Source organism: Rana temporaria, chromosome 3 (genome assembly GCF_905171775.1).
Source record: "Rana temporaria chromosome 3, aRanTem1.1, whole genome shotgun sequence".
In the NCBI taxonomy this organism is placed as follows: Eukaryota; Metazoa; Chordata; class Amphibia; order Anura; family Ranidae; genus Rana; species Rana temporaria.
In genome coordinates, this window is record NC_053491.1 from 364,957,971 (window position 1) to 364,970,221 (window position 12,251).

At 43.7% G+C, this 12,251-nt stretch overlaps 1 protein-coding gene across 3 annotated transcripts in view; it reads left to right on the forward strand.

Annotated features, from left to right (window-relative positions):
* Positions 1-12,251, forward strand: part of HIPK2 (homeodomain interacting protein kinase 2) — a 106,060-nt gene that overhangs the window by 72,359 nt on the left and 21,450 nt on the right. For all 3 annotated transcript variants that reach the window (XM_040345396.1, XM_040345398.1, XM_040345397.1), the window contains exons 4-9: positions 648-767; positions 2,953-3,039; positions 5,029-5,213; positions 8,433-8,592; positions 8,682-8,808; positions 9,173-9,294. In XM_040345396.1, the coding sequence (XP_040201330.1) occupies positions 648-767; positions 2,953-3,039; positions 5,029-5,213; positions 8,433-8,592; positions 8,682-8,808; positions 9,173-9,294 (801 nt within the window). The remainder of the gene's footprint in view (positions 1-647; positions 768-2,952; positions 3,040-5,028; positions 5,214-8,432; positions 8,593-8,681; positions 8,809-9,172; positions 9,295-12,251) is intronic.

The following is a 12,251-nucleotide window of genomic DNA, read 5'->3' on the forward strand; positions in this document are numbered from 1 at the left end:
GCTCTGTTGAAAAAAATGCATCAAAAACACATGTGTGCATTTCCTGGTTGCCTATTACCCAGCATGCACCTGTGAAACTTAGACATGTAACTCAAAAAGCGCACCAAAAACGCAATGCAGGTGCGTTTTGCTGTGTCTTTGATGCATTTTCCATTAATTTCCAATCGGGACTTGCACCATAACCGCACCAAAGATGGAGCATTCAGGAATTTGCAGTGCAGTGGTGTGAAGAGTCCTCTTGGATTTAAAGCGTTAGTATTTTTGTTGCGTTCTTAACATGGTAAAAACACAGCAAAAATTAATCAGTGTGAAAGCAGCCTAAAATGTATAGTACCAGACTTCATAAATTTCGGGATACTGGAAGCTCCCATCATATTTTACATGCAAAGTTTTTAAGTGAACCTGTCAAAACTTGCAATGCTTGCTGCCTCTCCAGCAAGCTCAATCAATATTTAGTCTATATAGTTAAAGGCAGCAGGTGACTGTACATACCTCACAACCTTCCCATTTTAGAAGTTTGAGAGGCATGGTTAAACTCTTATTATAGTTGATGTAGGCCATATAGATTGGCTTGGCCACCATTGGCAGTCAGTGGACTTGTATTATAATGATTTTCTGCCATTGTGAAATTGTGTGTCCCCTCACAGATCCGATACATCTCACAAACCCAAGGACTTCCCGCTGAATATCTCCTTAGTTCTGGAACCAAAACCACAAGGTTCTTCAATCGTGATGGTGACTCGCCTTATCCTCTGTGGAGACTAAAGGTGAGAACAAGATGACATTTAAACGCAGATTAGTGTTGTCAATTGATTTAATCTCACCTTTAAAGAGGACAAAGACAAGCCATTTGTTCTGTTCTGTTTCTAGGAATTAAAATATATTGCAGGGATTTAACAAAGGTTCCTGTACAACATTAACTAAGCAAATAGACCTTTTTGATGCCACTCTGTGCCACCCATGCCGAAACACTAGGTGTGCTCTGCTCTGGCTCTGGGACTGCAGCATTTTTTAGTTAAGAAAACTGCTGCAAATTCCCACCAGATTGGACTTGGTATATGGGAAGTGAACTGTCTGCGGTGATTACACGTAGCAGAGCCCACAGGGTTAACAATCCTCCTCTTCCCTCCTGAATTCAACTGAGTTGGAGGGTGGGCAGAGGGACCTGGAGCTTGCAGCATAGAACAGGGAGCAAAGCTTGCGTCCTTTTTATTAAAGTGATTGTAACCCCATTATAACAAGTGTATGCTACAGGTAAGCCTATATTAAAAGAGAAGTATGTTTTTTTTTTTTGCTAATCATACTTACCTCGGTGGATGGAGCATCAGGCTGATGCTGCATCTGTCCCCTGGCGTCTCTGCACTGAGAACCGAGCCACCGAACACCACCGATGGCTCGGTTCTCACTCCTCCCCGAGCTGAGCCATACTGACTGTCAGTCGGAACTCATTGGAGCGTGAGCAGTGGAGGGGCGGGGAGAGGCTGTCTCAGAGGCTCGCTGAGACTGCCATCAATCAGGGCAGCTGGCGGATCCCTACCTGGAAGTCATGATGATGCGCTGCCCCGAATGATGGCAGTGACGTCAGCGGAGAGCGGACTTCAGACCGCTCTCCACTGAAAACGGGTCACAGGAGTGCAAAACGAATTGCACTCCTGTGACCCAGAGAAGAAGCCCAGCCTAAAAAGCTCAGACTGGACTTCCCCCTTTTAAAGGGGTTGTAAAGGTAAAAATTGTTTTCCCTAAATAGCTTCCTTTACCTTAGTGCAGTCCTCTTTCACTTACCTCATCCTTCCATTTTGCTTTTAAATGTCCTTATTTCTTCTGAGAAATCCTTACTTCCTGTTCTTCTGTCTGTGACTCCACACAGTAATGCAAGGCTTTCTCCCTGGTGTGGAGAAAGCCTCTTGAGGGGGGAGGGGGCGAGCAGGCAAGTCAGGACACTCTCTACTTTGCAGATAGAGAAAGGAGCTGTGTGTTAGTGGGTGTCCTGACACTCCTGCTCGCCCCCTACCCCCTCAATAGGCTTTCTCCACACCAGGGAGAAAGCCTTGCATTACTGTGTGGAGTTACAGACAGAAAAACAGGAAGTGAGGATTTCTCAGAAGAAATAAGGACAATTTAAATCAAAATGGAAGGATGAGGTAAGTGAAGGAGGAATGCACTAAGGTAAAGGAAGCTATTTAGGGAAAACAATTGTACCTTTACAACCCCCTTTAAAGGAGAAGTCCAGTCTGAGCTTTTTTTTACCTTTTAGAACCCCTTTAAGGCTTACCTGTAGCTACCCTGGATATCTCCAAAACCATGCAGGTTTAGGAGATATCCCCCCTGTGTCTGTATGTGCAGAAGTGATCGGCACATGCGCACTGAAGCAATGGCACGTGCGCGCGCATGAATGGGAGTGACGTCATCGCGGCTCCGGCCAATCACAGTGCCGGAGCCGCGATACCCGGAAGAAAGCCCCGGGAGAGATGTCCGTGGCCGGAGGGGGGGTCGAGAACAGCTGCGGGGGCTTAGGTAAGTAATACATAATGAACTAGTATGCTATGCATACTAGCTCATTATGCCTTTGTCTTGCAGGGGTTTTTTTTTAAGGGTTTACACCCACTTTAATTAGCAGAAGTATCTGCTCCACTTTCTCAGATTAGAAGAGTGATGCATTCATTAAGCCTATGCCATTTTTTGTTACTTCTCTCATTTGAAGGGAATTTACTAATACTGGAGCATACAGAATCTGCTACAGTTGACGTTTTGGGTTTCAGTTTTAAAATTTAGAGCAGAACAAAAGTAACGCTGATATATGTTGTAAGCTACTTTAGTGTAACTAGTAAGAACAAATTATTACATAATTAGCCAGGTTAAAAAAGACATGTGCTCTATATATATTAAGATATTTAATCCAAAATGCTTGACATGGTCCATTTTTAATTGTTTTGCTTTTTTGCTTTGTGTTAGACCCCAGAGGATCATGAATCAGAGACCGGCATTAAATCCAAAGAAGCCAGAAAGTACATCTTTAACTGCCTGGATGATATGGCGCAGGTAAGGAGAAGCACGGGGTAATCGAGCTATGTAGGTTTATGCATAGGTCATAATGCATGTGAACTCCTTACACTAATAACTTTCAGTGTCACTCTGTTGCCTTTGAATGATCATTCCACTGACAGTCGCTTATCAGTATTTTGCCTCTAAGCCTTGCAATTATGTTTTTTAGGTTGACCATTTTTGTGGCAGTTCCAGCCTAGCCATTGTGTGGCTTCCATTTATGCCAAATCCTTCTGTCTTTAGTTTTGCACAGCGTGAGGAAGAGTTAGCACTGCTGTCAGCATTTTATTGCTGCCTGTGGACCCCTTACGGAGATTTCCCTTCACTTACTGTATGGTCATTAGGAAAAGAAGGAAGGGGGAAATCTCTCCAAAGGGGGCAAAGACAGCAATAAGGACCATCCAAAATATACATGTTGGTAGAGCTGTGGACCCAAAGGTATGTAAGATATGTCTTGAACATACAAACCTTGGTTTGAGAGTAACTTAGTTTGAGAGCGTTTTGCTAAACAAGCAACATTTTTTAATACATTTTGACTTGATATACAAGCGATGTCTTGATATAAGAGTAGCATCGTGTCACAACTGAGTATAAAATAGAAGAGAGGCGCCTCTAAGTGTAGCACTATGGTTACATTTAATGAAGGTACAACATTTAAACCTCACGTGGTTGAAGATTAAAAGAGGCACATCTAATTATGCAGGCATCCAGGGTAAAGCTGTCCTTTGCACCACCATTGATGTTGTCCCTTCCACAAGCGGTTCAAACCTCGCTTTCAGATCGCTCTACTGCAGGGTAGTCTTCCTGGTTACAATTGCAGACTGACATCAGTGAGAGTCGGCGGTGATGAGGATGGTCTACGTGGATCGCTTTACTCCGGATGCCTGCATACTTAGATGTGCCTCTTTTAATCCTCAACCATGTGAGTTGCTAAATGTTGTACCTTCATTAAATGTAACCATATTGCTACACTAAGAGGCGCCTCTCTTCTCTTTTATACTCTGTAGCTCCTGCTGGATTTTGCTTCTAATCCCCTTGGGGAGGCTTCCGTTTGTGGATGGACATTTTATGGTTACACAACCTATCACATTGCTATAATCTTTTTATATGGACTTTAAACTGAAGGATTTATGAATAAATGGTGGTGGAACGATTCATTTGAGTTTCCATTATTTCCTATGGGAAAATTTGCTTTGATATACAAGTGCTTTAGATTACAAGCATGCTTGCGGAACGAATTATGCTCGCAATCCAAGGTTTTACTGTATCTCTAATACCAGTGTTTGCTTGGGGTCCCCAGAGTAGTCTAAAGATTGTTGAAAGGATGAGAAAGATCTAATGTGAGTCCAGTATGTTTTTTTTGCACGTGACAAGAGGTCAGAAGAACAGGTCAGTGTGTTCTGGGAGCTTAAGTGCCGGTTCACACAGGGGCGACTTGTCAGGCGGCTTAGCCGCCTGACAAGTCGCGCTCCGTTCTGTACTATGGAACCGTTCTAATAGGAGCGACTTAAGTCGCTCCGATTTAGAAAAAGGTTCTTGTACAACTTCAGGGCGACTTGCATTGACTTCAATACAGAAGTAATTTTGCAAGTCGCCTCTGAAGTCGTGTGCAGATCGCCTTGCAGAGTCGCGCTGCCCCAGTGTGAACCGGCACTTCCCCTTCATCAGAATGTTGGGTAACAAATTACAAAATAAAAGGATAAAACTAGTACTAATTTGGGTCGCCGGTCAGGCTGCCAATTAGCACTATTCTATCCTTTATTTGTTGTCCAGAATTCTCTTAATTTGCTCCCAACATCTAAGCCATAGGGAAGAGGGGGTTTTAAGCCCCCCAAAAATGCATTGGACTGACATTAGATCTATGGCATACTCACCTTTTCTACACTCTGTACCAATAAGAGTCTTACAAAGCCTGAACATTCCTCACTTTTATCCAAAGATGTCTTGAGTTGGTTTATAACAGACCATTGTCTATACATTCTACAGGTGAACATGACCTCAGATCTGGAAGGCAGTGACATGCTCGTAGAGAAGGCAGACAGGCGAGAGTTCATTGACTTGCTGAAGAAGATGCTGACCATCGATGCGGATAAGAGAATAACCCCCATCGAGACCCTCAACCATCCCTTTGTCACCATGACCCATCTCCTGGACTTTCCGCACAGCTCTCAGTACGGTCTCTTGCTGGTGTCTGCTTTGGGGGCATAGGCATGAATGTAAACGGGCTGGGGGTGGAGGCGGGTGATACTTTGTAGTTTACAAGGAATCATCTGGCTTGGCTTGCCTGTCAGCTGGCACAATAGGATCTGAACCACTAAAAAAGCAAGCAAAGTTGCTACAAAATTATAATTTCAAGTGCTTCGACTCTAATGCACAGCTAAGCTTTAAAGGATAAGTTCACCTTTTTAAAAAAAAAAATAAATGCACATCTTTTTGCAGGCAAAAAATATGGAGTTATTATTATTTCTTTATTTGGAGCCTGGAAAGCATTGCACCCACAATCAGCAGATCGCGGGTGCCATTTAGGACTCCTACATACTTGTCAGTGTGTCTGTCTGATTGTACCTCGTATGGGCAGACAGATACTCTCTGACAGGAAGAATGAATGAACTACTACCAGAGTGCTCAACAGCGCATTCATTGAAACTACAAGCCAACAGCCGTAAAGGCTATCGGTACTTGTAGTTCCCACATTCACAAAGGACTGTGAATGAATGATGTAGTCGGGCAGGCGGAGTCCCGCAAAGCCACGTTTTTTCAATTAGTGACATTAGTGACAGCGGGTGCCTGGAGAAGATGCCCGCCTGCTGTCACGGGGGGGGGGGGGGGGGGGAGGCTGCAGCTACTGGAACATGTTAAATGTTCCACCCTAAATACAGGCCGAACATGTAATATGTTCCAAAAGGTGTACAGGCTTTTTGACACACAGTCCTGCCAAACACATAAGCTATGCACAATCCAACTCACAAGGACACATCTTCCTGTTCCTAGTGACACCTAAGACAATGCCTTACCTTGAGGGAAAGGCTTTTAAGGGAAAAGTAAACCTTTAAAAAAGAAAAATGCAATTTTTTTTGCAGATACAAAAATGTACATTTACATTTTTTTTATGTACAGGAACCTGGAAAGCATTTCACCCACGATCAGCAGATAGCAGGTGCAATGTAGGGCTTCTGCAGACTGTCAGTGTAAGCTGTATGCTTGTACATTGTATGAGCAGGCAGTTACACAATGAAAGGAAGAATCAAGAACTACCTAAAATGCTCACCAGCGCCCTAGTAGTTCCTTGAGAACTACAAGCTAACAGCCGCAAAGGCTGTCGGTAGTTGTAATTCATTCACAGAACTCTGGGCGGAGCCCCATGCAGCCATGCTCTTTTCAAACAGTGACAGCGGGTGTGGGGACAGGATCCCCAGCCCCCCGTCACACTGAAAAACAGGTGGAACATAAAAATGGGAACTTATCCTTTAATCCTAGATCCACTGGCTAGGCATGTCTGTTGAGGTCTTGGGACCCCTATAGATTTCCTTGTAGTTTGACAGAGCTAGATGGTAAGACACTGAGGGGGAGATTTACTAAAACTGGAGAGTGCAAAATGTGGTTCAGCTCTGCATAGAAACCAATCGGCTTCCAGATATTTAATTTTATTTTAATCATAATTAAAAAAAAAAATTGCAAGCTAAAATTAATCACATTAAATAGTCCCTAAAACATATTAATAGCTCCCCAGCCGTTCCAGAAATCATTGCAAACACTTTATATCCTCCAAATCATGTTGTGGCCGTATCTATCATATGTGTGGGCATGTGAAGCCCAGTTCCTTTTTCTTCCTGGTTTTCAGGGAGAGGTGCATGCTGGGTGATTTTTAGGCACAGTAATGCCCAGAGACTCCTGGGAAATGAGTGTCATCATTTCCCAGGAGGCCTTAGGACAGGAAGTTGAACCACCTAGAACCAGGAACTAGGCAGATTACGAATACTGCCTGGTAACAGCCAGATAGTGAGTAAAAAATAATTCATTTTTTTACATTAAAGGGAAGCTGTTAATAGAAAGTTCATTTTAAGGATGGAACAAGCTGAAGATAGAAGCTGATTGACTACCGTGCAGAGCTGCACCGGGTTTTGCACTCCCCAGTTTTAGTAAATCAACCCCTGAATGTCTAAAAATAATATTATAGATGGGCTATATGTTATCTGTTAGCAGGTCTTAACAGATATACTCTTACAATAGATAGGGTCAGATTTTAATGATATATTTAATAACAGTAGATGGGCTTCAAAAGGGTTGTAAAGGTTAGTTTTTTTTTATTTTCTAAATAGGTTCCTTTAAGCTAGTGCATTGTTGGTTCACTTACCTTTTTCCTTCCATTTCCCTTCTAAATGTTTTTTTCTTTGTCTGAATTTCTCACTTCCTGTTTCTCCTCAGTAAGCTTGCCCCCATCATCCGAGCCATTCTGGCTGGTGGTTAGTCAGCATGCTCACCCCTTACCTTGGGACTACATCCCTGTAGGGAGACGCTGTGAGCGTTCACAGTGTCTCCCCGCTGGGATGTAGTCCCAAGGGAGGGGGTGAGCACGCTGACTAACCTCCAGCCAGAACGGCTCGGATGATGGGGGCTATCATCCGAACGGCTCGGATGATGGGGGCAACCTACTGAGAAGGAACAGGAAGTGAGAAATTCAGACAAAGAAAAAAAACATTTAGAAGGGAAATCGAAGGAAAAGGTAAGTGAACCAACAATGCACTAGCTTAAAGGAACCTATTTAGAAAATAAAAAACAAACCTTTACAACCCCTTTAATGCTAGAGCTCTATTGTGTTTCTAGACCAGGATATTCTGTATTTAATAGATGGGTTCTAATAGTAAATAGGCTCAGACTATAATGATATGTTTTGTTATAGTACTGTATATAGTATTAGTGCTAGCGCTCTGTTGTGAGCTCAGGGAATTTGTTGGATCAGCACATAAACTGTGATAGAAAACTCAGACTGTAATGACATGTTAAATATACTTACTGCTAGAGCATTTTTTGTTATAAAATGATATTCTATATTATTACACAAGCTTTAATAGATAAGCTCAGATGGTAATGATATATATTGAAAATACTTTAGAGCTCTTTTATATTACACACAGCTTTACTAGATAGGCTCTAAAATCCGATATTTTCTAGTTGTGTTCTTGGGCAGAGTACCTTCTGCAGCTGTCTTCCTTCCATGTGGTTATGTGTACATTCAGTAATTTTTCATCTTTCTCTATTCTCTTTCCTTTTTCACTACACCACACATTTTCCCACCTGTGGCTGCAAATCTCCCGCCCTCCCCATCCCATCTTCCCCGCTGTCTTTCTCTGTCCTGCCCCTGCTCTCTCCCATCTCTTATGTCTCCGCAGTGTAAAGTCTTGTTTCCAGAACATGGAGATCTGTAAGAGGCGAGTGAACATGTATGACACTGTGAACCACAGCAAAACGCCCTTCATCACGCATGTGGCCCCCAGCACTTCCACTAACCTCACTATGACCTTCAACAACCTGAACACTGTGCACAGCCAGGTGAGCCCTGTTTTCTGAGACTCATGACTACTCTTACCCTACTTACTCTTCATTTAATAAGGCTCTAACCAGCTGTTGTCTTCCATCAGACCTCTGCTGCATCCATGGCAGCCGTTGCCCAGAGGAGTATGCCCCTGCAAACTGGAACTACACAGATTTGTGCCCGTCCTGACCCCTTTCAGCAGGCTCTGATTGTCTGCCCACCGGCCTTCCAAGGTGAGGACTCAATTAGTACTGGGCTTGGAGGGAAGGAGAGGGGCTATGGACCCTATATGCCACTAAGGTTTAAAGAGGTCTCTTATCACCCCAGGGCCGTATGATGGTTAGTGCTGTGGCTGGCAGTACTGGGGTTCTGGGTGCAGTTCCTGCCAGGAACATCTGTATGAAGTTTTTATATGCTCCCATTTGTTTGTGTGGATCAGATATAACCAGTTCTGTGCTCTTTATTAGGCACGATAAATTAGGTTGATGCTTTGGAAATTAAATAAACTATATAAATAGATTAATGGCAAGGTCTTTGACCTCATTAAGGGATAATTTCCTCTGTGGAATGCACTAATCCTTTTCTTTGTTTGACCAGGACTGCAGACCTCTCCTTCCAAACATGGTGGCTACTCCGTGCGCATGGATAACACTGTGCCCCTCGTGACGCAGACCGCTGGGGCCCAAGCCCTGCAGATCCAGTCAGGACTCCTGGCACAGGTATGGGGCTGTCGATTTACCTACATTTAGTAGGTCATTACATAGAGCCTTTATGAGGGGCAAAGGACAGTAATCCAACCAATAAGATTTCACATTCTGCTATGCAAGCTGATTATCATTGGTTGATATAGGTTGGTGCAATTAATAAATAATCCCAAATTAAAGAATAAATTGTGCATGAGGGACAAAAGACAGTAATCTAACCAAAGGGATTTCACATTCTGCCACGCAAGATGATTATCATTGGTTGATATAGGTTGGTGCAATTATTAAAAAATCCCAAATAAAAAAATTATTGTGCATTTGTGATGAAAATACAATTAAGCCTTGGTTCACATGGCTGCGGCTTTGAAATTGTGCTACTTCAGCGCTCTTTCAAAGCCGCAGATCAGTGCGATTTGCACCTCCATTTTCATTGCCAATTCATTTAACAGAAATCTATGCAAGTCGCAATGAAATCGGCAAAATAAGTCCAGGAACCTTTTTCAAAGTCACTGTTAGGCCCCGTACACACGGTCGGACAAAACCGATGAGAATGGACCGAGGTTCAGTTTCATCGCTCCAAACCGACTGTGTGTATAGCCCATCGGTCTGTTTTCCTTCGGTCCAAAATTTTAAAACATGCTTTAAAATCGAACCGATGGACCGCTGCTCGATCGGTCCAAACCAATGGTTAGTACAGAAAGCATCGGTTCAAAACCCCCGCATGCTCAGAATCAAGTCGACGCATGCTTGGAAGCATTGAACTTCGTTTTATTCAGCACGTCGTGTGTTTGACGTCACGCGTTCTGACCCGATCGTTTTTTGGAACGATGGTGTGAACGCACATCAGGCCACTTCAGGGGTGAACCGATGGAAATGGCCCGTCGGACCATTCTCATCGGTTTGGAACGACCGTGTGTACGCGGCCTAACATGAGTCTCGGCAATTTGAACCGTTCCATTGCCAACAATGCGGTGCGACTTGTCATGCAATTTTGAACTGTCAAATCGCACCAGTGTAAATGGGGGGCTTAAAGCGGTGGTTCCCCCTAAAACAAATTTCTAACAATACATTCGTAAGACCCGTTACACTGCGGGTAGGCTGGCTTTTGTTTTTTTTTTTTTAGTACATACCTCGATACCGCCGTTTCGTCCCTTGGCGGTGGGCGTTCCTAGTTGATTGACGTTCCTCTGACGGGCGCATACTGCGCGTCACGACTTTCCGACAGAAGCCGAACGTCATTGCGCAGGCGCCGTATAGAGTCGGCTCTATACGGCGCCTGTGCAGCGACGTTCGGCTTCTTTCGGAAAGTCGTGACGTCACGTATGTGCCCGTCGGAGGAACGTCAATCAACTAGGAACGCCCACCGCCAAGGGACGAAACGGCGGTATCGAGGTATGTACTAAAAAAACAAAACAAAAGCCAGCCTACCCGCAGTGTAACGGGTCTTACGAATGTATTGTTAGAAATTTGTTTTAGGGGGAACCACCCCTTTAAGCGTATATTCACACCAGATGTGGTGGGACTGCATTAAGTGGCTATTCCAGAGCAGCTTTACCGCAAGACAAGGCAGTTCCCACCACTGTGGTGTGCAGGAGGTGTGCACTGAAAAGAAGTACTGCATGCAAGATCACTTTCCAGCACAGTGCAGTGTGAGGCAGTCCACCACCTTGCACCACGTGGCTGGCAGCTGAGCTTACATAATAAAACGCCTTTGTGACATTTCAATAAAGTTCATTAAAAAAGGTGAACAGTTGTAACACTGGTGTGAATTAGTCCTGACGGTTACATTTAGCTGCTACACACCTGGCTGGTTCAATACCAACAGCTCTATAATTCTACAAAGCACCTGCATTCTGTAAAGTGACCCAAATAATATACAAAAATAAATGTACTCCATGGAAAGAGCTGCGTTGCTGTTTTTTTTCCTACGTTTTTTTATAAACAAATATATCCATTGAGGTCTGCATAGCCCCTGCTTATAACTGTCAGCCAGCTTGGAGGTCAGAGATATCTTAAGTCATCCCAGTAATACTTTTCTTGATATAACTCTCATATACAGAAAATAAATTGTCTGTAAAAAGCTTTACCAGAAAATGTGAACTGGCAGAATCTTTGATGAATGCAGTGTAATTCTGCAAGGACAGCAAGACAGGTTAAGGCTTAAAGGGTATGCTTGCCTACTTGCTTGATGTTCTTGATTAGGGTTTATTAAAATTATGCTTATTCTTTTAAAGCGGGCTGTCAGTCATTTTTTCATCTTCCCATCTATTAAATCTTCTGCCCTTGTTGTTTTAACTTTGGATAGTAAACAATTTTTTTTCTGCCATTAAATACCTTATACAGCCCACTTCCTGTTTCTTGTCTGGTAAAAAGCCTAGGCTTATGACATCATGCACAGCTCTCTCTCTCTCTTTGTGAGAGTTTGCCAGGAAGGAAGGGGGGGATAAGCCATAAGAGGGCCAATGAGAGCTGCAGAGCTGGAGGTGTGCCTCCTGTGTAACTGTGTAAATCCAGGAAGTGAACGGGCAGCAGCTTCAGCTGCCCACATTTAAAATGGATGCAGCCAGACTCAGCGGAGGGAGATGTCTGCAGCATTTTTGGCAAGTACAGAATCACAGTATATATAAAATAATATGCAAAGTGGTTGGAGGGAAGCTTCATAATGGCAAAGATGTTTTGATTACAAATGATGTGAACAGACTGCAGTTCCTCCTTAAAGCGGGAGTTCACCCATTTAAAAAAAAAAAAAAAATCTCCCCTTAGCTTCCTGCTCGTTCGGTCTAGGGGAATCGGCTATTTATATTAAAATATGTGCAGTACTTACCCGTTTTCGAGCTGCATCTTCTTCCGTCGCTTCCGGGTATGGGTCTTCGGGAGCGGGCGTTCCTTCTTGATTGACATTCTTCCGAGAGGCTTCCGACGGTCGCATCCATCGCGTCACTCGTAGCCGAAAGAAGCCGAACGTCGGTGCG